The sequence below is a fragment of the Cucurbita pepo genome, chromosome LG01 (assembly GCF_002806865.2).
Source record: "Cucurbita pepo subsp. pepo cultivar mu-cu-16 chromosome LG01, ASM280686v2, whole genome shotgun sequence".
NCBI lineage: Eukaryota > Viridiplantae > Streptophyta > Magnoliopsida > Cucurbitales > Cucurbitaceae > Cucurbita > Cucurbita pepo.
The window spans coordinates 16,112,547-16,137,448 of record NC_036638.1 but is presented as its reverse complement, the minus strand read 5'-3'; the positions used below and the strand labels follow the sequence as shown (position 1 = coordinate 16,137,448).

The 24,902-nt window shown below is 35.1% G+C and overlaps 4 protein-coding genes and 1 non-coding gene across 12 annotated transcripts; 3 read left to right on the top strand and 2 right to left on the bottom strand.

Annotated features, from left to right (window-relative positions):
- Positions 1–2,227: 2,227 nt before the first annotated feature.
- LOC111791567 (BTB/POZ domain-containing protein At1g50280) lies at positions 2,228–5,888 on the bottom strand. Its single transcript, XM_023672959.1, has 5 exons — positions 5,685–5,888; positions 4,907–5,592; positions 4,192–4,660; positions 3,912–4,065; positions 2,228–2,693 (listed from the first exon to the last, which is right to left on the bottom strand). Exons 1-5 carry the CDS (start codon positions 5,748–5,750, stop codon positions 2,341–2,343), a joined length of 1,728 nt encoding a protein of 575 aa, XP_023528727.1. The 5' UTR covers positions 5,751–5,888; the 3' UTR covers positions 2,228–2,340.
- Positions 5,889–9,300: 3,412 nt separating this feature from the next.
- LOC111791551 lies at positions 9,301–13,406 on the top strand. Of its 2 annotated transcripts, none has more exons than XM_023672948.1 (6): positions 9,301–10,575; positions 11,411–11,466; positions 11,615–11,845; positions 11,918–12,209; positions 12,289–12,536; positions 12,658–13,062. In XM_023672948.1, exons 1-5 carry the CDS (start codon positions 9,556–9,558, stop codon positions 12,517–12,519), a joined length of 1,830 nt encoding a protein of 609 aa, XP_023528716.1. In that variant the 5' UTR covers positions 9,301–9,555; the 3' UTR covers positions 12,520–12,536; positions 12,658–13,062. The 2 variants fall into 2 exon arrangements, with proteins under 2 accessions (XP_023528716.1, XP_023528708.1); XM_023672940.1 differs by lacking the exon at positions 12,658–13,062 and adding an exon at positions 13,069–13,406 and having other exon boundaries at positions 9,305–10,575; positions 12,289–12,485.
- A 2,029-nt stretch (positions 13,407–15,435) lies between these two features.
- Positions 15,436–20,091, top strand: LOC111791511. Of its 6 annotated transcripts, none has more exons than XM_023672908.1 (9): positions 15,446–15,822; positions 15,906–15,935; positions 16,257–16,667; positions 16,888–16,987; positions 17,074–17,127; positions 18,080–18,221; positions 18,319–18,407; positions 19,055–19,116; positions 19,224–20,091. In XM_023672908.1, exons 3-9 carry the CDS (start codon positions 16,318–16,320, stop codon positions 19,321–19,323), a joined length of 897 nt encoding a protein of 298 aa, XP_023528676.1. In that variant the 5' UTR covers positions 15,446–15,822; positions 15,906–15,935; positions 16,257–16,317; the 3' UTR covers positions 19,324–20,091. The 6 variants fall into 6 exon arrangements, with proteins under 6 accessions (XP_023528689.1, XP_023528676.1, XP_023528667.1 ...); XM_023672916.1 differs by having other exon boundaries at positions 15,448–15,935; positions 19,224–19,319; positions 19,587–20,091; XM_023672921.1 differs by having other exon boundaries at positions 15,436–15,935; positions 18,325–18,407.
- A 2,152-nt stretch (positions 20,092–22,243) lies between these two features.
- On the top strand, positions 22,244–22,346 carry LOC111782912. Its single transcript, XR_002813228.1, has one exon. It is a non-coding gene; the product is annotated as a U6 spliceosomal RNA (small nuclear RNA).
- A 34-nt stretch (positions 22,347–22,380) lies between these two features.
- Positions 22,381–23,895, bottom strand: LOC111776898 (protein SLOW GREEN 1, chloroplastic). 2 transcript variants are annotated; one of them, XM_023656313.1, is made up of 2 exons: positions 22,622–23,895; positions 22,381–22,544 (listed from the first exon to the last, which is right to left on the bottom strand). In XM_023656313.1, exon 1 carries the CDS (start codon positions 23,664–23,666, stop codon positions 22,656–22,658), a length of 1,011 nt encoding a protein of 336 aa, XP_023512081.1. In that variant the 5' UTR covers positions 23,667–23,895; the 3' UTR covers positions 22,381–22,544; positions 22,622–22,655. The 2 variants fall into 2 exon arrangements, with proteins under 2 accessions (XP_023512081.1, XP_023512073.1); XM_023656305.1 differs by having other exon boundaries at positions 22,635–23,895.
- Between the last annotated feature and the right edge of the window lie 1,007 nt (positions 23,896–24,902).

Here is a 24,902-nt window from a genome sequence, read left to right as displayed (position 1 = left end):
CAACCAGACAACCCTATTGAACTTTCTCCATATTTCTTCAATCTAAATTGCCTAACTTTCTGTAACGGTCCAGATACACCGCTAGCTAGATATTGTCCTCTTTAAGTTTTCCCTTTTCGACTTCCCCTCACAATTTCAATATGGGACATCACAATTTCAGTTTTGTTTAATTGTAGACAAAACCGAAGTCGACTGCAATATTTCTATTGTGTGAATGAAATGTAAATCAAGATTTGAAATTCAAATTCGACACTTAACAGCTGACATTCTAGGAACATGTGAATAAGAACAGAATACACTTAAAAAGAACATGGGTATCGATTTTTTAGGATAGTCGTCACTCTTATAAACAACTTAAGACAACTAAGTAACGTTGTCATATCATAGGAGGAATGTAAGGGTCATGAGGCGCAGAATTCAAGGTACAAATCTTGTTCGAATCCTAGAAATAAAACGTGACAAATGATATTAAAGTGAAACTTGTCCTAGTAAAACAATAAATAAGTTATGTGGACAAATTTTAAAAAAGAAATTAAAACAATAAATTATAATATTTTGATAGTTTTAATCCATAGGATTGATTCTATAATAAGTTGAGATCTCAATTACTAATTGTAATTAAGTTATAAAAAATAAAAGATTTAATAATGAAAATAATAATAATAATAATGAAAATGGAGCATGCCCAAAGCCCTGGCGCTTTCCCTTGGCCACGTGTAGTAGAGAGTGCTTTTTATTTATTTATTTATTTATTATTATTATTATTATTATTATTTGTAGCGGAGAAGCGGCGCCCAATTCTAATTAAGTGCTTTTGCCAAATTGCGATTAATTAATAAAAATGTGTTGATTGGTCCCTTCAACTGCAAACACCCACCGCATCGTGTCACGGGAATTAATATTTCTTATTTTAATATTCCAAAATCACCAATAAACCAACCAATTTTTTAAATCTTTTAAATATGCTTTCAAATTTAAATTGCCTATAAACTTTTTTAAAATATTTAGTTTTGGAGAAATAAAATACTTTTTTTAAAAAACTTCAATATTTTTATCTAAATTCAAATATATATTTATTGTTTCATGAATTCAAAAGTAACTTCAAAATATTTATATATATTTTATGATATGATGCGTCAATAAATTGTTTTCATCCGTATATTGTGATGGTAATAATTCTGCTGAACTTCTTATTTTATTTGTTATAAAAACAATAATAGTAACTAGTCAGGTTTGTTGAGGATCATTAAGAGTGAGTCCCATTTATAAGAATACTATATTTATTGGAAGGAGGTCTCTTGGGAGCCAAAAGCAAAACCATGACAGCTTATGGTCAAAGGGAAAGCCCAAAGCAAAGCCAGGAGAGTTTAGGTTCAAAGTCGACAATATCATATTATTGTGGAGAGTCATGATTCCTAATAATAACAAGGTTATTTTTTAACTTTTTTAAAAAAGTTAAGATATTAATGAAACTCTTCAAATTTAAGAATATTATCCAAACTTTTAATAATTTATGGGTATTTTTAAAATAAAATTTTGGGTATTCCTTATGATAATTTAGGTTTTTGTGTATTTTAATCCGTAGACTTTTGAATTTATTTTAGGATAAAAATCATTTTATATTCCTAATCTTTCGTATAAATAAAAATTTTAAACTCTTATAAATAAAACAATTTGGACTATATATATATATATGAGAATGGTTTCTCTCTCAATTCTCTAAGTACATTGTTTACGAAATCTAGACCGTTCATCCATTTGAAATGGAGGGTGCAAAATGGATGATTATAAATTTGCATAATGTAAATTAACGTCTGAAAACCCAATCGGATCTATGTTTAATAGATAGTTATTTTGGGAATTGAGGGACAATGATTAAATAAACATAGGAGACTGAAATGGCAAGCTCATGTGTGCAAGTACACGTGTCTGCATCCAATTGGTTGTCCATAGCTGAAGCTGCTAAATCAGCTCGGTTTTGGCCACTGGTTTTCTTCACCAGACAAATCTGATTCCATTTCTTACCATTTTCTGTCTCTTTTTGACTTCTTTCTTCTCTTCCTCACCAAGATGCTTCAACTTCCCATTATTTTACTCTCACTAAGATTCTCACTCTAAATTTAAAACTCCTCTCAACTTGCATTTTCTTTTTCGATCTCAAACTTCGCTCGTGGGTCGATGAGTTTCGTGTTCGTATGAAGCAATCAAATGATGGATTTATACATACAGATACAATAGGTATGTGACATTACTTGGCTACATAGGTGTGTGTACATGTTGTTCGACCAAAAAGTTAATGATGGTGTGTGAGAAGATACTTACGAGATGAGTCGATTTAGTTTAACATAGTCTAGGCAAGGCTCTGTGGTAAGTAGGTGGTGAAGTGATGGCAGTTTGTCTAACCAAAGTGGACATGTTACTCTTCATTTCCCTACAAACTTTCTCCAATTCTACCACTCTCCATTGCATCCTTTGCAGGTTTAGTTTCATGTCTTGGTTGTTGTTGTTGTTGTTGGTGTCTTGGCCTGTGCTGCTGCTACACCCTTCTGACTCAAAGCTGCTACTTGATAAAACCCTTTGACACTCGCTGCTGTAATACTCAGTACTGCTCCGATCATCCTCCTCCCCTGCTGCTGCTACCATTGCCATCGCCGACGCGGTCGCCGTCGTTTCCTCTTTGCTTGAACGACCACCTTGTTGAGATATATTATTTATGGAATATATCCTAGATATTATATCTTAATATTCTTCCATTTATGGTTAGATTTATAGTATATTTTATTTTATTTTAGTATTTAATTATTTTATATTTTCCTCATTTGTACTAGTTTGTATCCTATTTAAAGGATATCAATATCAATGATAATATACACCTTCCCAATTATATTTTCTATCTCATTCTTAACATGGTATCAGAGCACCGATCTTGATATTCCTAATATCAAAGCATCGATCGTGGTATTCCTAATACCCCCTTGGACTCTGAGTCCAAGGGGAGTATTACCTAAAGCCAAACCCTAACCAATCAGTGAAGTCTTTACCATCGTCAATCATCCAATATCAAGAATACGTTATAAGCATCTTCAAATTTCTCACCAAGCTCTAAGGTGACAAATTCAAGATGTTCGTATTTTCTTTCACAGCCTCTCAAGTGATCCAAAGCACCGATCTTGGTGTCATTATCCACTAAAGCATTTATGCATGGACCAACAAGTGATCAGGGAGGATATTCACTTGTTCCAAATCAAATTAAATGGACAAGTTATCAATCCTCGAGTCAATCATTGCAGTCTATTTCTAAAGCATTTATGCATGGACCGAGAAGTGATCAGGGAGGATATTCACTTGTTCCAAATCAAATTAAATGGGACAAGTTACCAATCCTCGAGTCAATCATTGCGGTCTATTTCTGAGTCTTGCATCTTTCTTGAAAATTCAATAATTTCTTGAAAGTCTAAAAATGCAAACCAATCAAAGGCGGCCTACTTCTGAGTCTTGCATCTTTCTTGAAAATTCAATAATTTCTTGAAAGTCTAAAAATGCAAACCAATCAAAGGCGGTCTTTTTTTTTTACGGATATTTTCATTACTGAGAAGACAAGAGTGAAAGACAACTTGGGTGTTATTGACCTACCGTAAAGACAAGTTAAAGACAAGTTGGACGTGATTAACATACACTCTCCAACTTGAGGGGGAGTGTTGAGATATATTATTTATGGAATATATCCTAGATATTATATCTTAATATTCTTCCATTTATGGTTAGATTTATAGTATATTTTATTTTATTCTAGTATTTAATTATTTTATATTTTCCTCATTTGTACCGGCTTGTATCCTATTTAAAGGATATCAATATCAATGATAATATACACCTTCCCAATTATATTTTCTATCTCATTCTTAACACACCTCCCATTGCCTGACACTTCAGTGCCTCCACTGCTATCCTTGGCGGCACTCTTGGATTCTTTGCCAAGGCCTTGCATGTCTCTAGGCTCAGCTTCTCATGATTTAGACATCTACATAGCCTCGACCTCTCTTCCATTGAAAGATTTGGATGAGACTGGAACACAATACACACAATAAACAATCCTTTTCAGATTAATTGCCACTCATTCTACCTCTGATTTTCAATACAAAAATGGAATGATAATGAGGTTTATGAGCTTGAAATTCTTGTTCTACTCACCTCTAGATAGATGTCAATTGCTCTGTAAACTCCATCGAAGCAATCTCTAGCACAGTCCGGCAAGCTCTCGGCAACTCCCAAGAATTTGGATATTTTGAGGTTTTGATCAGGAGAAATTTCCCCCAAGTACTTATCAACCAGTTTCCCCACTTTTTTCAGCTTGTGCACAGACAAAGCTCCATCGTTGTTCACGAATACTCTGATTAATCTTATCACCAGATTCACATCGTAAGTGCATTTGTGGTGGCCGGAGATCAGCAAATCATCCAGTTTGGCCTGATCCAGCATCCCGCCGATCATCCTCTCCAGCCCACTCCGGCAATCTTTGCTCAGACCAAAACCAGACACCACTCTCAACACCCAGAACAGCCCCCGGCAAGAAAACATACTTTTCCCCACCATTACCACCCCGTGCACTGCGGTGTCGGCTAGCCCGCCGTACTCTCCCCTCGGCCGCCCACTCCCATACCTGTTAAACATATGAATCAAACCTTCAATATACTGCAGTTTAATATGTTAACCAGAGACCTTCAATCAATAGTTGCTCATTCCTAAAGAGAAGGCTCAAGTTCATTAGTCCAATCATAAGGATATGTATGTGATCATTGATACCTATTTCTTAAGCTTACGAGTTTAATCTGTTATCGAAACATAAGATTATATGATTAATATTCATAGTTGAAGCTTTTGGATCCAATGTTAGTGTAACACGTACCCAACAGTGCTCTGAGCAGCGGTTTTGAGGTAATGGAGGAGAAATCTGGTGAGAATCAAACTGTTATTGCTGCTCCCGTAGCTCCCCATCCCCTGTACGACTTTTTCAATGATCCGAGCAGGCAATAACGACATGTCGTCGAACCACCACAATTTGGTAGATAATCTTGAATTACCAGACGCATTATCAGGCGAGGAGGAAGAAGAAGAGGAAGAAGGAGTGACGAGGCTCGCATTGGAATTCTGTGCAATCTTGGCCAATAAAGCACAAACGAGCTTCTGCAAAAGCCCTGACGAATCTGCAAAAGCGAAAAAGGATTCGCAACTCCGAAGGCACAACAATATATCACTCCACGACCAGTAAAAGATTCCGTCGAGGAAATTCTCAGTCTGGAGGATGAGGTTCCCAGCGGCGACCTCCTCCGTCATTCCAAGGAACACGGCACAGCAATGGAGTAATGCAACATTAGAGACAGTGATGTCGATTTGAGCGCGGTTGTAGCAGAATCTTGAGATGAGTTCGAATCCATTCACTCCTCCAGGAAAATCATCGATCTCAATAGCGGAATTAGAGAAATCATCGCTGGAACTAGCACCAAATGCAGTTGTTGTGGTTGTTCGCCTTCTCGCTCGCCTATGCTGCTTGCTAATCCGCCGGAATCTTGCGGAATAAGCCGAAATAACCTTCTGCAAAACAAAATGTAAAGAAAACAAGATGAGAAAAAGGAAGAAACGATCGGAAAGGAGAAATGGAAAAAAGAAAACGAAGCCAAAAACACCTCGCTGAGAAAGAAAGTATGCTGGGCGGCGATGTGGACTTGGAGATAGGTGGATTGCGGAGTCATGGCTGTGGAGGAAAGTTGCAGAGAAACAATGGCGGAAGAGAGAGAAAGAGAGAGAGAAAGAGGAGTGAAAGAGGGGGAAGGGAAGGAGAAGCATATTTGTGGGGGCAATGGAGAAGGATTCGTTTGGAGCGATGGCGATGGCGATGTCGTGTAAGCTTTTATTTTATTAATATTTTTCCACGCTTCCTGTGAGCATTATTATTTGCAATTATAATTTTAAAAATTATTTAAAATTCTCGTGAATAATTCAACCAACTTGCCTTCAAATTGTTTAATTTGGGAGCCTCCCAAAATTTTAAGTCACTCTCCTATTTTATTTTAAAAAATTAATTTAAAACATTATGTTACAATTTTTTAATTATTTAAAAAATTATATTTATCCACGTCATCACTAACATCAGTTACAAATGTCAAATATTCTATCACTAACTTCAATTACAAATGTCAAATATGGTTAATATTGCTGGAGTTGACTTAACAAAGTCAACATTCAAATTGACTAAAATATTTGATTTTAAAAAAATTTAACCTAGAGAAAGGTGATTTAAACCTCTTAATTACTTAATTCAAATATTTTATAATTAATTTTTTAGTTTTTATTTAAAATTCAATTTTTTTTATTTTATAATTAATTATTACATTTTTTATTTTTTACAATTATTGGGAGCGTAAGGCATGAAGATTTTGCCAAAATTTATATTTGGCTTGCTTGTTCTTTAGAGGAAAAAATAAAAAATAAATAATAAAAAAGACAAAAATGAGAAGAATTGAGCAAAACAAATGGAGAATAAAATTAATTTTTTGTAAATATTTTAAAAATAAAATATATAAGCTTATGTGTTTTTGTCATTTGGGAAAAAAACATGGGACTCAGAGTTGACACGTGAAGTGCGGGCCCCACCACCCATTTCCTTCCTCCACTCACGGATAAGAACATCTGCCACGTCATCCACTACTCTAGCTTTCCATATCTGGGCTTATCTATCAGGCCCATTTCTATTGTTGGGCCCATTTTCCCCAGCCTGGAAATTCCCGTTTTAAGCGGGGCCGATATATGATTTTAATTATTTATTTTTTAACTTTTAAAAAATAAATACTAACTTAAAAAGATTTAAAATATCTTTACCATAGTAATGTACTTAAAAAATACACATAAAATTTTTATAAGTAACATTAATACGCTCTACCTTTATAAAAAAAATTATTATCATTAATGTATGGACGAAAACTGTCTATCGACACCTCATAAATTATCTCCCACGTTACTTTTTAGTTCAATTCCTGAAACCGAGCGATTTCAAATCTCGAACCTCTTAGTTAAAGACGTTAACCAATTGAACTACGGTCGATATTAACCGATAAAGTAATGTGATTGGGAGGGTCCATGGGAGTAATATTATTGAGTTTTGTGGTTGGAAATTGCCAAAACTTTCCAATTTGATTTGATGTGTTTATAATTAATAGAACAACACAACATTAGGGGACGACCTTTGCCTTACTTTCCACCCCCACTCACGCTCACCTTCCAATCGACTTTTCCTCGAACACCACTTTTTTCGAAACTAACGCTCGTGTGGAACGTATGTTTTAACGGGTTAAAATATATACTTTAAATCAAGAGGTTAGAGGTTCGAATTATCCTGCTCTATAGGTTGATGAACTAAAAAAAAGCTCAGTATGATCGGTTTATTCTTCGGATTAAAAATTTGAACTGTGTCTCATAATTATAATGTAATATATATGAGGATTGGGTTGGGTTGGGTTGGGTTGTAAGCGGTTGCTCGAGTCACCAATTCAATCCATCTAAAATTTTGAATTAGACGGAAAGATTTTTTAGGTACAACTTTAGTAGCGTTCAGCGTCACTATCACATGTCGACCCTAAACCCGAATTCTATTTATTATAATTATATATCACCTAATTTTAACCCAAAGTTTGGTTCTAACATTTTCTCATTCCAACTTATACTTATTTTAATTATTAATGTGTATTCCACGTCAACTCTTCCATGCTATGACCGTGTTTCATTCAATTTTTAAATACTTTTTAGAAAAAGTCAAACTTACGTGTAATTAACCCAAGTTACAATTAAAATGGATAATTAAATCAATTTTCACACGTGTATGACTTTATGACTTGTAAGCTTGTCTGTCCTTTAATCTCTAAGAGGCATCAGTCCCGGACAAAGTTCTCTTGTTCGGTGTACTCCTTACTGGTTTATCTCGTTAAGCATTCAATTGGATTTTTGCTTAATTATGTAAAGATTCATACCTATGATTCAAATCAGGATTTGGAATTCAGACTTGACATCGGATATCTCCGACATTTTTCTGTATCCTTTGTGACATGATCACGTCACATACTCCCCGTTTTTTAAGAGTGAAGACTATCCCCACAGACCAACACGAGTCATTCTAATATGTTTTGTTCTGACTCACCTGCATCACAAGCAAATCCATACGAGGTCATCCAACATAGAATTGCTCCAAATAAGCACTCTTAACCCGTGAAGTTCCCATAATTAAGTCACATCTAAGTGATATAAGTAGTAACTTTCATTTCTCTTAAGTCATTTTCAGTCATTCAATTTTCAAGATAACTTTCATTCGAATATGATCTTAGTTCATTTATGTATCAATTCTTTACTGAAGGTGACACAAATTATTACAATTATAAACCTTTATGAAAATTACATGTTTAAATCAACATCATCCAATACGTATCAATCTCGAATATTTAAAATTTAAATGTATAAAGCCATCGAACCATCTTATTCCTATTATTTAAAAAAACATATATATATATATATATATATATATATATATATATATATATATATATTTTAAAACGTCACAAACAAGTGGAACATGTTCAACAATACTGAGACGTAATTCAAAACTCGAGAAAATTATAAGAATAATTCAAAAGCTTATTAAATTAAATAAAGAATTGGTCCAAAATATACATATATATAATTTTTTTATATAGTTTGAAAGTTGAGTTTATATACGATGAACCAAAAGCTTATCCATTTATGTTGAATTCATGGGAATAACTTCCCCCTTTTTTGAACAAGTAAAACCCTTTTAAAAAAATATATATAAAATAATAATAATAATAATAATATTTTTTCCTCCAATTTTCTTATTTATTTAACTGCCCATTATCCATTCCACTCGAATAAAATAAATGATTTATTTTAGTCAAATTAGGATTCAATTTCAATTAAAATAAATAAATAAAATGTTTAAGAATTTATATATAAAAATACAAGATATTTAAAAAAAAAAAAAAAAAAAAAAAAAAAAAAAAAAAAAAAAAAAAAAAANGTTGAGAAAATAAAAGACAAAAATTATTAAATAAACGATCCATTATTTATTTATTTATTTATTTTAATTTAAAAAAAGGTTTAAATTCGTGGAGTGACGTGGCGAGGGAGCGACATAAGATACAATAACAAGCGTCGTCGTCTTCGGTTTTGACGCCGAACAAACTAAAATAGATATCCATTTCTTATTTGGACTAAGAGATTGCCACGTGGAATTACGCAATTTTTTTATTAAAAAAAAAGTCATCACATGCCTTCTCCCCTCACGTCACGTGACCTTTGTGGGCCCCGGTCACTCCCCCGTCTCCCCCTCTAACCGTCTCTAAAATTATTTTTTCATTTTTGGTTAATTGTAAAAAATTGTGGTCTCTGTGGGTCCCATTTGACTTCTTCTTCCTTCTTCCTCCCTTTAAAACGTTAAACCCCTTCCCCTCCTTTCTTCTCCATTTTCTTCTTACAGCGAATTCCTCTGTTCTAATGGTGGTTGACGTTCATTCCTCTGTTTCTCGACTTCCATTTATGGATGATTCTGATCATTCCAAGCTCTCCGGGAACCTTTCCGTTGCTGATGAGAACCAATCGAAGCTCTCTGATAGTGAATCCCCTTGTTCTGTTTCTTCCTCTGTTTCGTCGTTTGATTCCGAGAAAACAGAGGATCCGATTCACCATGATTCGAAACGTAGTAGTGGCGAACTACGCGTATTGGAGCCTCATTCTCAGCTTCCTAAACCCGAGCCCCCACCTGGGATTGCTATTTCCTCTGCTGGTGAACCGCCGTACAAACAGTCGCAGAGCTTGGCAGAGAATATCTCCGTCGATATGCCGTCGATTGGGAAGTTTATACGGGAGAGAAGCAGTAGTTTATCGGTAGCGATTTTCAAACGGATTTCGTCACTTAGAGATGAGAACGTCGACACCGACGACGACGGGAAGTCCCAAACCGGCGTTACTGAAATTAAACTCTCCGGCCTGAAAGTCGTCGTGAAGATGAAGAGCGATGAGGATAAAAACAGAGAACTGAAGGGAAGAATCAGCTTCTTCTCGAGGTCAAATTGTAGGGATTGTAAAGCGGTTAGGAGTTTTTTGAATGAAAAGGGATTGAGATTTGTTGAGATAAACGTCGACGTTTTTCCTCAGAGAGAGAAGGAGCTGATGAAGCGGACGGGGAGTTCATCGGTGCCGCAAATTTTCTTCAACGAGAAGCTTTTTGGCGGTCTGGTGGCGCTGAACTCACTGAGAAACAGCGGTGAATTTGACCGGAGAATCAAAGATATGTTAAGCAATAAATGCCCCGACGAAGCACCTGCTACGCCGGTGTACGGTTTCGACGATCCAGAGGAGGAATCGCCGGACGGATTACTGGAGATCGTGAAATTTCTAAGATCGAGATTGCCGATTCAGGACCGTCTGATCAAGATGAAGATCGTGAAGAACTGCTTCTCCGGCGGCGATATGGTGGAGGCGCTTATTCAGCGCCTTGATTGTGGGCGTACTAAGGTATGATTCTATAATATCCTTAGTTAAATCCTCTGTTTTCCTCCATAGTCATTAAGTTCTCTGCTCTGTTTTCTGGCCGTTGGATGGATGTCTTTTGAACCTTCTTTTCAAATCCTACGGTCGTCTTAACTTACCATCTCATTACATCATGGTCCGCGAAGCACCTGATTGCTTTTCAATTCAAAAAATCCCATCCCATATGGTCTCCCTCAAACAATACGCAAATTTAAATAACGTTCTATACTACCATCTTGCTCGAGAGTATATGAATGAAAGGAGCTTATACTGACATTAGTACATGGTGAAGGGTTAGTACAGCGTTAACCGCGTTAGTTCAACTGACACATACGGTGTAATTTGGACCAAAAGGTTAAAAGTTTAAATTTGGACCCGTCTCGAGCAAGAATAGTGATATTACGAGAATGCCCTTGAGTGAGTCGAGGGTGGGAAGAGGGACATGGTGAAGGGTGTGTCCGTGTGGGGCGGGGGACATTAATGATGGGGAGCAACTAACAAGCGGGTGAAATGATAGATGGATAGGGAATCATAAATTGGAAGAGGGTATTGTAAATTGTGCGAGTAATTAGTAGGTGGACTCGCTTCCCAAAAATGGATCTTATAGTTATGGGAATTAATCAAATGACCATATACTGATTTTCGTATATTCCTTTCCTTAACTAAACTAATCCAAATTCTATTAAATTTGTGTTTATCTATCTAAAGAAATATTAAATTTGACCAAAAATTTCAATTGGGTCTTAAAAAAGATATGTTTTCGACAAATTTTCTATATTTATATTGTTCGGTGATGAATTTGAATTTGATATATATGTAGGCTGTGGGAATTGGAAAGCAGATGGCTCAAAAGCTCTTTATTCATCATGTTTTTGGGTAAATCTTTATCTGGATCGTCATTGCATTTGAGCAATAGTGTTCATCTTTTGGAAGTTTTAGACACAAAATTTAAAGTTTAGAGTTTTAAAATTCAATTTTCTGTCTATCTAATTCGCTAATGGGCATAGGTATGTTGTTTTTCTAGGGAGAATGAGTTCGAAGATGGGTACCATTTCTATCGTTTCCTCGAGCATGGGTCATGCATATCTCGGTGCTTCAACTTCAGAGGCTCGGTTAACGACAACGAGCCCATGCCTGCTGCCATGGTTGCCCAAAGACTAGCCAAGATCATGTCCGCCATATTAGAATCCTACGCCTCTAACGACCTTCAACATGTCGATTATCTCGCGGTTAGCAACAGTGAAGAATTTCGAAGGTACCCAATTGGTAAAAGTTTTAAAATATTGATGAACGTTAAAAAATAACATTAATTAATACCCTTTGGCAGGTACATAAATCTAACACAAGAGCTCCACCGCGTGAACCTCAAGGCACTGTCCCACAACGAAAAGCTAGCATTCTTCTTAAACATGTACAACGCGATGGTGATCCATGGGTTGATTAGATTTGGACGGGTGGAGGGCGTAATAGACAGAAAATCCTTCTTCTCTGACTTCCAATACTTGGTCGGTGGGCAGCCATACTCGCTCATTGCCATAAAGAATGGGATTCTAAGAGGCAATAGGCGGCCACCCTATTCCTTTGCCAAGCCCTTCAGCAGCGGTGACAAGCGAGCGGAGGTAAATTTATGAGTCTATGATACTTAGTTTAGGTTAGTTTTTGTTGAAAGAGTACTGAATGTAATAAGCCCTTCTTCAGCTTGCGTTTGGGGAAGTGAATCCTTTGATTCACTTTGGACTGTGCAGTGGCACGAAGTCAAGCCCAAGAGTGCGATTCTTTAGCCCTCAAGGCGTCGAAGCTGAGCTAAGATGCGCTGCAAGGGAGTTCTTCCAAGCTGGTGGAGTGGAGGTTGACTTGGATAAAAGAACTGTCCTTCTCACTGGCATTATCAAGTGGTTTGTCATCATTCCTTTCTCATTTCTTTACTAACTCCTACTTTAACGAACCGTGATTTATTTGAAAGGTTTGAGTCCTACCTTTTGAGTCCTACCTTACTTCAATTAGTTAAGATAGAGGCCTGAGTCCTGATGATTTATTTGAGAGGTCTGAGTCCTATTGAGAGGTCTGAGTCCTACCTTACTTCAATTGGTTAAGATAGAGGTCTGAGTGCTGATGATTTATTTGAGAGGTATGAGTCCTACTATACTTCAACTGGTTAAGATAGAAAGGTATGAGTCCTACTTTACTTCAACTGGTTAAGATAGATAGAAAGGTATGAGTCCTACCTTACTTCAACCGGTTAAGATAGAAAGGTATGAGTCCTACCTTACTTCAACCGGTTAAGATAGAAAGGTCTGAGTCCCACCTTACTTCAACCGGTTAAGATAGAAAGATCTGAGTCCTAACTTGGGTCGTGGTTAGTTGGGGCAAAATTGAAAGTATGTATAAGTATAGGGATATCTGGGATGATTGATTTGAGTTTTGAAGTTGAGTCGTAACGTGGATGCTTAGTAAGAAGGAGGTTTTAATGGGTTGCAGGTTCGGGGTGGACTTTGGGAATGAGAAAGAGATATTGAGGTGGATAATGAAGTTCTTGGATGGGAATAAAGCAGGGCTTTTGACACACCTTTTAGGAGATGGAGGTCCAGTCAACATAGCCTATCAGAACTATAATTGGAGCATGAATTCTTGTTGATGATCATCACTTTCTTTTTCCTTCTTTCCTCCATTGCAACGGACAAAAATCCTCAAGGATTTTGTTTGTGTGCTTTTTCATCCAAGCCATTATTGTTGTTGTAGATAATCACAATTTAGTTTCTTATACTTTCAATTTTGTGTAATTTATTGGTGTTAATCGTATCATTTGAAAAAATTTATACATAATTAATTCACGTCCCCGATATCAATTCAAATAATTGAATTGAGGGACCTTTTAAATTTTTTTTTTTTATGATAGTTTCAACTTTAGAGCATATATTAACTCATATCTTTTTCGATCATATCAACTATCATTACAATTCATTTGATAATCTTATTAGTTAGGATTTCATGCTTGGTCAGAAAAGGACATGATAAGTGAGCTCTATTAGACACTAGTGATGACATTTTATCAATTTAATTTTATTTGTATAAAATTGCTATAAATTATATTTTTAAATAACGAATTTGGTTATAATGAGTTGTCATGGATTTATGAAATATGTGGATTGAAATTCGATTAATTTCGTTTCATTTTATTTTATCTTTGTAATTATTTTTTTCTTTTTTACAGTAAGTTTATGGATAATATAAATTATTTATCATATTATATAATATGATATCTAAATGGTTAATTAGTGTTATTCACTCGAAAAAAAAAATGAAAAAAAAAGCATCATTGTTATTATTGTTAATTAAAAACCTAACTAGAGGAATCAGTTCTTAACTGAATATTTTTTTTATTTAATTTTTAATTTTTTTAAAATTGGAATTTATTATCGATAATTCCTAGAGAGGGACCATACAAAATAATAATAATAAAATGAATTATAAATTAAAATTTCGATAAATAAAAATAGCCTTTTTAATGTTTAAAGTTGAGTTTCGATTTTATTTAATTTTTAATTTTTTTTTCTTTAATTGGTATGTTTTCTATTATAAATTTACCTTTTTCTAATAAAACATTTAGATTTTTAGTTAAATTTAAAAAATGAAAATAAAATTATTTAAAAACTATTTTTTTATTTTTAAAATTTGGGTTGTTATCTCCAACTCTTCAGGGTGGAACCCACTAGCTTATTAACTCAAACTCTTCGTTGTGGGCCCCACACCGTGCCTAATCTCACTTCCTGCACGTGTCATCAATTTATTTTTTTAAAAAATTAAGCTAAAAATACTAATAAAAAAACAATATTTTCATTTTTTTTAATCTTTTTTATTATTAAATAACTAGAAAAAAAAAATAATTTAAATGGTTAATGTATTAAAATAAAAATATTTATTTTTCAAACTAATAGTAAGATAAATTTCTATAAAATTGTGGACTAATTTGAAATAAGACAAAATTAAACTTATTATTGTAAATGTTTGCAATCCAAACTTTTTATATTATCCGACAATCTAATTAATTTGGACTAGTAAACTCAAACCATAAAGATGAAATTTTGTTAGATTTTTCTCGGTTACATTGAATTTTTGAAAAATAAAAAAGTTTGTATGATTCAGGAGTTCATTTTTTGGTCAAATGAGCACGACCAATCTGAAAATAGTCACAAACCAATCCATTAGTACCCTACTTTTAAGATTATTATAAAAATTAAGAATATTTGATATTTTAGATTATTGAAAAATTTAATTAAAAATAATGTTCGGTTGAGTTGTGGACTCATTAGAGTTGTCAAAGTCACTAATTCAACAAACCCGAAATTTGGAGTTGATATAAAACTCGTACAGATTTTTCCATTAAAGCCCTTATAATTAAAAATGCTTCTAGGGAAAGCAGTAAATGGGGAATTACATAATTATTTTCACAATTATAAATTATATTTATATTTATAAAAGAGGGTGAGAAATATTGTGAAAATGGTGAAAAATGAATAATTGGATGAAGGTAAATAATAAAATAAAATAAAATAAAATAAAATAAAATAAAATAAAATAAAATAAAAAAAAATAAAATAAAAATTAAGAGACGAAAATGATGGCGTGAGACAACAGCTACTTAGTTTTATGAGAAATGCCTTCACTGTATATAATCCACCACTCCACTCATAATAATACCCAATTTGTTCATATTTATACTCTTTATAGCAAAATTCATTTCTAACTTTTTTTTTTTTTTTTTTTTTTTTTTTATTTTTTTAAAAAAGCAAAGGTGGAGAGTCCACAATAATTGGCATCAAATGCTTATGGGGATTCGCACTGTTCCTGAATTCCAAGATCTGCAGCAACGTATCCATTGTTTATTTGAAATTAAACAAACCCCCTCTTCTTCTCTCTCTTTCTTTTCCTTTTTTTTCTTTCTTTTAAATTTTATAATTTTGTGCTTTTTCTCCAAGTTTTTCATTGGTGGAGCCGTGGGAGGATTGAAATTGAGTGACCCAAATGACCCATTTCAAAATCACTGGGCGTAGGGCTTTGTGGGTTCGGTGGTGGCTCAGTGAGGCCTCCAATTCTTCAGTATTTGAATCTGTTTTTGGAGCTGTGGCTTAGAATTCAAGGGTTCTTCTCTCTCTCTCTCTACATTTATGAATGGATTTCATAAAGGAATATTAAAGCCAATCAGAGCTTCGTCGGAAAGTTGCACCCATAAAGGTTATCCCCACCCCCTTCCCTTAATTTCTCACTCGCTTTCTCTCTTGTTTTCTCTGCAACTCCTTTTCATTTGGTGCTTTTAGGGCTTCGATCGTTACCCAGATGAATTCAACGTGAGTAATTTCTCTTTCGCTTCCCCCTTTTGGGGTTTTTTTTTCATCTGGGTTCTTGTAATTTTGTTGTTTCATGGGTTTTATCTCTTGATTTGAGGAGTTTGAAGCTTTAGGAATGCTTTGTGTTGAGTTTGTTGCTTGCTAATTGTGGGGTCTTGTTGATTCAAATTTGCATTTCCTCTGATTCTGTTGCCCGATTGTGTTGGAATTGTGGGATTTTAGTGCGAATTATGGACGTATAATCTTTGATACTGCTCTTATTTCCCTTTTCTTTTCGAGTAATTTGTGCCTTCTTGGGGTTTTATGAATCTGAATTTATAGGTTGGATATGGTTCAGCTGAGATTTCTGTGAGAGTTATTGTAAATAGGAGGATTAGTAACCATGGCAGCAGAATCCAACACGGGGTTTCACCGTGACGAAACGTTGCGTTCCGCTTTGAATCGGCATGCCATATCTTTTCAATCTACAGCAACAACCAGCAGCTCGGAGATGATGACAATGGGGAATTATTTTGGGGTTAACAACACGCCCGCCATAATGTTTTCGGGGAATTCGAGTGTCGTCAACAACAACAACAACAACCACAACCACAACCATCCTGTTATCAGCCAAGCTGCCAATTCATCTGGCTCTCTGCTTCTTGATACTGTTCCAGGGCTCAAGCATGATGCTGGGTTAGCAGTTGAATGGTCTGTGGAAGAACAATTCAAATTGGAGGAAGGTCTTGTCAGGTAAGTTCTTTTTCTTAAAATCTCCTAACTTATGTTTCTGTCGGATTTCCTTCCTCAATTGCTTATAAATGAAAGCTCTTCTCATGGCTAGTCCATTTTTCTTTCTTGTTCTATGAGTAAAACCATACAGATATCAATGGCTATACTTTCTTTCTTAACTGTAGATATCAACTTTCCTTTGACAATATACTCTATATCGTTCTTGCTTGCCATTTGATAGGTTTGCTGATGAACCAAGCATTTTGAGGTATATCAAGATCGCTGCCATGATACGCGATAAAACCGTCCGGGACGTTGCTTTAAGGTGTAGGTGGATGACTGTAAGTATGAGTTATTTAGTGTGTGTAAAACACCACTAGGCTTCCTTCTTTAAGTTCTTATAGAAGATTAATAAACTTCATTACAGAGAAAACGAAGGAAGCCTGAAGAACATATTGGAAAGAAAGTGAACAATCGAAAGGTACCTGTATGGAACTTTTATGTATATGTGTTTGCTATCATTTATTTTCCTATTTTGGGGAAGAACAGAAAGGCATACTAGGATGTTCATATGGCTTTAATGTTAGGCTGGATCAGATTCTTGAAAATCTTGTCAAATCCTGTGTTCTTCACATTCAAAGTTTGATTATGAGAACATGTAAGAGTGACTTGGATTCCATGAATTTGTAAGATCATTCGTTAATCTTCTGGATATTTCCCTGTTTTTGGTTCATGTTGATGCCCAGAGCCTAAAAATTTTCTGAATCAAACATAATCCTATGAGCTTTCTGGGATGCAGTGCCACTTTTCCCCCCCTTTTTGAATGATAAGACCAAACCTTTCGTTTCAGAGAGAAAGAATGCAAGGTGCATACAAAATGAAAGCTCACATAAAAAAGAATCAAACTGAAATCGAAAGGCATATAGTTACGAAATATATGTAACGGCCCAAGCTCACTGCTAATAGATATTGTCCTCTTTGGGCCTTCCCATTCAGGTTTCCCCTCAAAGTTTTTAAAACGTGTCTGCTAGGGAGATGTTTCCACACCCTTATAAAGAATGTTTCGTTCTCCTCCCCAACTGATGTGGAATCTCACAATTCACCCCCCTTTGGGGCCTAGCATCCTCGCTGGCACTCATTCCCTTCTCCAATTGATGTGGGACCCCATTGTGAGATCCCACATCGGTTGGAAAGAGAACAAAACATTCTTTATAAGGGTGTGGAAATCTCTCCCTAGCATACACGTTTTAAAAATCTTGAGGGGAAGCCTAAAAGGGAAAGCCAGCCCACATAGGACAATATCCGTTAGCAGTGGGCTTGGACCGTTACAATTATAGGACACTAAGTTGAACCGAGAATGTTTTTGAAGATATAGTAGTGGTAGTTGTCACATGTTCCCTCTAATATCTTTATGATCTGATATTGGTTTGAAGAACCAATTTCTTATGGATGTTCAGGATAAGCTGGTGGAGTCATCTTTAAAAATAAACACACCTTCAGCCCCTGGACCCAGCATGGCTGCATATTCTCATATGATGCATAATATAAACAGAAACGTAAATTCGCCTTCTGAAGGTTAGCGTCTTGAAATTCTTTTCCTCTATACTTCTTCATAGTAGCACGTACCACCACGAGTTATTCAAGTTTTTATCGACACGTTTCGTTTCATTAGTCTCAGAGATTAGCAGTGCAGCTGCTCATCTTCTGGAACAGAATGCTCAAGCTTTCAGTCAAATTACTGCCAACCTTTCCATGTACAAGGTGAGTATCTAATAGTAAATTATCTTGTTTTAATATTGAAGTATTATGTCACATTTCATCTGTCTAGATTACTTATTTACTGATGAGTATCAAATTCCCATGAGTTTAGTACCAACATCTGATTATTGTGAGATTCACTCTCAAAATTGGATGCTCTTAAAACAGATGAAGGCCCATCTGTTCTTACTTCTTTTTCCTTATGAAATCACTTGAAGGATCTGTCTAGTAGCTTATAAATGTTGCTTGGAGAATAAGGGTGTGGGAATGAAATGATAGAGAGGACTTCTTGGATAATTTTGCAGGGTTCTTAAAAACCTCGAATGCATAATGTCAACACTATACTCCTGAAGGAATGCACTTTTCTGTCACTTTCCGAGACACGTAACTAATACCTCGGTATAAACTGAACGTTTCCTAAATGAAGCTTACGAACATCTTATGATAGTTCATTTATGTTGGTTGTGCCTTATCTAAAAGTTCGTTCGTAGTAGACAAATCTATCCTAAAGAGCGTGCCCAAAATAATATTCCAAAGCTTTCTTCACACTTGCTTTGTTTTATTTTCATTCGTATCATCCAGCTCGGCTGCTCGTTTTGCTACCATTGGTCATTTTACTGCATTGTGATGTGTATTATCTTTTCAAGCAGTTGCAGGATAACATAGACCTGTTCTGTCGGACAAGGAATAACATTATTGCTATCTTAAATGAGTAAGTGGAGGTTTCATTTTATTATCTTTAAATGAGTTCCTTCCAAACTCAGTTCTTGGGCAGAATGATCATATATTAATGGAGATTTTGAATTGTAACATATGCAGCATGAGAGAAACACCAGGCATACTGAGCAAAATGCTACCACTTCCTGTATCTATAAATGAAGATCTTGCAAATAGAATTTTACCTAGCACAACCTGGTAAGATCTCTAACAAAAACATGCTGGGCAGGTGCGAGGAACACAAAAGTTTCTGATTTTTGGATTGTATTCTCTCATTGAGCTCTGTAACATAAAAGATAACCCCAAGTCAAAGTTTTAATGTAAGCTACAAGAACAGAGGAAGGTTTAGCCAAAAAAAAAAAAAAAAAAAAAAAAAAAAAAAAAAAAAAAAAAAAAAAAANGAGAAGAAAATGAAGAATGGGAGTGATTTCTGATGTGTTCTTGTGTTTTGAATTGGTTGGTCAGAAGTGGATCTTTGGCCCTTGGTTGTGTTTTATGCCAGCACCAGGGCCATTGCAAGGAAATATGAACACGGAGAAGAAGACGATGACGACAATGACGACGATGTAGAGGTGATTGGTCGGGGTAACCGTTGTCTCGCTGCTGCCCAATCAAACGGAATCGAGTTGATGGCTGAGAAAAGAGTGTTTGATATTGATGTATGTCATGTCTGTGAGCTCCTTCAACACAGAGAGTATTAACAGTGAAGTAAGTGTCAGCTGCAGATATATTGGTCGGGAGATTTGAGTAATGGGGGAAGAGAGAGAGAGGGAGAGAGAGGGAGAGAGAGGGAGAGAGAGAGAGAGGAAAAATAACATTATTGTGGGAGAAATATTTGATATGAAAGTATAATTGGAGGAGCTGAAATGATTCTGTTACCAATAATTGGATTCCTGTGGTGTTCTCTGTGTTGGAGGCTACTTTGATCAATTGGGTTGAATGGAAAATAGACCTTCACACTCTTCAATTATTTCATGCTTAGCACACTTATTCACTAACGTTTCATATGCTTCTTAACTCTCTATGGCATATAATATTAGCTCAAACTTATCAGCTCAAACTTATTGCTAGCGGATATTCTCTGCTTTGACCTGTTACGTATTGTTGTCAGTCTGTCTTATGATTTTAAAACGCGTCTACTAGGAAGAGGTTTCCACATCTTTATAAGTAATATTTCGTCTCCCTTTCCAATCGATATGGGATCTCATAATCCAACACTCTTGAGGGCCCAACGTCCTTGCTAGAATACCGCCCAGTATCTGGCTCTGATACCATTTGAAGAGAACTCGAGTGCCATTGGGTGTCGGAGTTGCCGTCCGATTCGTTTCGACTACTTTTTGCTTCTCCTTTATTTTCCAATTACTCTTTAAAACAAAATTTTTAGTCATTTAAAACTTAAAATATATATGCAAACCTTAACGGTGAATTGAGTTCATTATTAAATAAAGGTGAATTGAGTTCATTATTAAATAAAGATGGATTGAATTAAAAAAATTAGTAATACAAACAATTGAATTTGAGTTTAAAAAATGTTCGAACTCAATTCAATCCAACCTAATTCTTCTATATGCTAAATTAAAAGTGATGTCCTACAAGTATATAAATTGAGCTTTAACATTTTTAGTTTAATCACACTATAAAGCATAGCTAAGTTCATTGTTCTTCGGATGGTTGAAACTGTTTACTTGATTGAATGCATTTAATTTAATAACACAACAAGATAGCAAATCAAATCATCGACCTTTGATCTTTGAATATGCATAGCTAAGTTCATTGTTCTTAGGGATTGTTGTAACAGTTTAATTGATTGAATGCATTATTGTGCTTGATTTCATTCATACGTTTATTTGCCTAGCGTTTTCTATCTAGTCAAGTTGTCATAGACCGAATGTTAGAGGCTACTAGATCGACTCAAGAGTTTAGCTATGGTTACTACAATCCTCAAGAGAAAGGGTTGATGAAAAGCAAGTAAGCCTACTAGACATAGTAAGTAGTAATTGACCAAGATTATGAACTAACTAAGCCATAAGCCACAGGCACACTGAATGCAAATATTAAGCTTATCATCGTCACTTCTATATATATATATCAAAAGATCAAAGAGAAGGGATGAGGTTTCTATCTTCTGGGTCCTTAAAACACTTCAAATTGTAGTGCCCAAATCCACAAACAGTACACTTTGGAAGGCTATGACAGATGATCTCCACATTTTAAAGATATTAACAACTATGCACAGTTCTTTCTCAACCAGAACATGGTATATATCAATTCAATAGAATATGATATAGCACACAGTGGATGAACACAGGCTCTCCTGTAAGAAACATACAACTTCAACGAAAGAATCGAAGTTAAAATCACCCAAGATCCATCATCATTTCACATCTTCAAAACTAAAAGCTAAAACCCGGTTGGGATATCTCTTTTGAATTTTGGTTTTCGGTTCTTGAACATATCGTTTCTCTACAATAACTCTAGTCATCGTCGCTGTATCCTTTTACCAATGATCACTTTCATTGATCCTATCCAAAACAAAGATTGGATTGCTAATGCAATCTTCTTTTTCAAATCATCAAGACTTGTCCCTGATAATCAATTAAGATAAGTGCATGCAAAGGAGGAGAAGGTGGGAGTGATCATATTAGTGCAAGAAGCATATAATTTGACTTTCATTTCCTCAATCTCACATATTGTCACACAGATCTCAAGGAAAGACACTAAATCAGATCTAAACTATGAGATTCTACATTGGTTGGGGTGGAGAACGAAGCATCTTTTATAAGGGGTGGAAACCTCTCCCTAGCAGACACATTTTAAAAACCTCGAGGGGAAGCCCAAAAGAGAAAGCCCAAAGAAACAAAATCTGCTGGGCCGTTACATAAACCTTTTAAGTATACTCCTCTCAACTCTTCCATTACAACTATCACTTAAAATTAGGCAGAAAAATCTATGAGAAACTCTACAAATAAGGATGATTAAGTTGGATGTTCTTTCATTTATTCATTTGAAGATCAGACATTCCCTCAAGATATGAACTATTCTTTCCTTTCTCTCTTGCTTTTCATGATGAAGGAAGCAATCATTTCTATACATCCTAAGGAAGTAAAAGAACAATGCAGACAGTCCCTTCGGGGACATTCGATAAAATTGGAACGATACAGAGAAGATTAGCATGACCCATGCGTTAGGATGACATACACAAATCGAGAATGGTCCAAATTTTTAAAAAAGAACAATGCAGACATACAAACTGGCAACATGTTAAACTACTAAGCGCTTTTCTGCATTTATTCAACTAATTTGATAGGTCTAATACAGTATCATCAAACAAAACTGCATATATTAGTGAAGTTTATGCTTAAAGAAAGGAAAAAACCTGTCCTCATTAGATTCAATTTGCTCCTATTTCATCCTGCAATTGAACTACAAGCAGTTGGCAGATAAAACTATGAGTAAGATGAGCTAAATAACAAAAATCAGCATACAAAAAAAAGTATCACCTTATTCGCTTACTCATTTTCTAAGAGCCCTCCTTTAGTTCTCATCTGATCCGAAGATTTTCATCCTTGACAATGGAGTCCGTAGGTACCCATCAACCTCAAATTTCTTTGGTGAGAGCTCCCTGTACTTGCTGAATTGCTGTCTGGCTTCCTCGTTCTTGTCAAGCAAGCTGTAGATCATTCCTTGACAGAAGTATGGCCTAAAGTCGCTAGGATCCTCATTGATCAATTCTTTGTAACTCGTCAAGGCCCCCTCTACATTCTTCTGCAAGAACTGTATTTGAGCCATTATCAACCTCACATCCCTGGCCTCCTTCGCCTTCTTTTCGTTTTCAGCAATTCTCAAAGCCCGTTCTAAGCGCAGGAGCACTGCCTCCCCTTCCCCACAACGATCCATTAACAATGCGTTTTCAAACAATGCTTCGAATGACAACGGATTCTCAGCCAAAATCTCTTCGAAAACTTCTCGTGCATTTTCCGTTTTGCCCATTTCGCCGAGCAATCTGGCCTTGAGAAATTTCCACTCGGTCACCGACGACTGAGCAGATACCAATTGATTCAAGATTTTCAGCGCTTCTTCATCCTCGCTATTTTCAAGTTTCTGCTGCAGGAGCGATTTAAGAGCCTCAACAGCTTCAGAATTCGATTCGAGAAAATCATTCAACGGTGAGGATTGCTGCCCGTCTTGGTCCGAGTCCTCAACAATCCGCTGTTCTTCTTCCATTCTCGAAGCTTCCTCCTCTACAGCCACCGGCGACTCCGCTCTGGCAGGCAAATGCGAAAATTTCCCAACCATGGTAGCGGCAGCACCAATGAGAATCGCAGCTCTGGCGTAGTTCTTGAAGCATTGAACAACAGGGTGGTTCCTGGAAACGGGAACAGACGAAGCCCTAACCCTAAAACGATGCAAAGAAACAGAAGTGCGAGAAAGGGGAGCGACGAAGCGGAGATTCGGGGGTGGAACTGGTTTCGATTTAGAAGAAATAAAGATAGATGAAAGAGAAGAAGAAGAGGGTGAAGACATGGAAGCAAATGTGAAGCTCATGGCTATGGCGGCGAACGGAGAAAGAGAGAAAGGGGTTTAAGGGTGGCCGGAGGATTTTGGCGATTCGAGTTTGGTAGACGGCGATTTCGAGGACAAGGGAAACTGCACAGTTTTGGAATGTGATAGAGAGGAACTTTCGGAGCCTGTTTCTGCAAGTTATCCCCACCTACCGCCGCCGCCGTCCCCGTTGGAATTCCGACTACTAAAACTACGTCGTTTAGTTTAGCTACTTAACTTGCCTAAAGAGCGTTCAAGAAAGGATTTTAAATATTCGTTTCTCTTTTCAAATTTGTGTTATTTGGTTTTTAGTGAATTTTGGAGATTTTTAAAATTTACAAATTTATTACACATAAAAATTAAAAGTGGTTGACTTTTATTTTAAATAAAATTTTAATTTATATTTAATCTACCTATTAATTAAATTTTAAAATTTATCTAATATTTATTAAACATTTTTTTTTTAATTTTAGAGATGACCATAAAATTATAATTTAACCTATATATAAATATTAAATATTATTTTAGTCAAGTATTTTGAAATTTATTTTTTTCTCTATATTTTTAAATGTCTATTATTTTATCTCTATTAAATTCTTCTCTATATTTTTTTAAAAATATATTCACATTTATATTTTGTTTGAAAATTATTATTAAATTAACTTCAAATAACTAACTTTTTTGTTTAATAAAAATAAATAAACTAAATTTAGATCATTGAAATTATAATAAATTCAAACTATTAAATTATACTTTAATATAAATAAATACATAAATAATAGAAGGAAAAAAAGGCAATAGTATAAATTTTCACTTCAATTTTTCTTGAACGTTGGGCTGAGCATTAGATTCTAGATCAATTTTTATTTTGAAATTTCATAACGGTCTTTTCAATTCATTGATAAAAATTTAAAATACTTTCAATAAAATTTCAAATAAGTTTTTACTTTTTTAAAAGTTAATTTTAAATCAAAATTACTTAAAAATATAATAATTTTTATGCTAAAAAACGTATTTAAAAATTGAATTATAGAGGAATTAATAGATGTTAACGGGCCAATATTAAGCTCTCTCGACAAGTAAATTTGAATATTTAAAATTACAAATAAAATTAAAATAGATTGAAATTCCAGTAAATTTGATTCTATTTTAAAAGGTAAATAATAGAATTTTGTGCGTATTTTTCATTAATCTCTTACATTTATTTTATTATATTATGAATAATAAAATAAATGTACA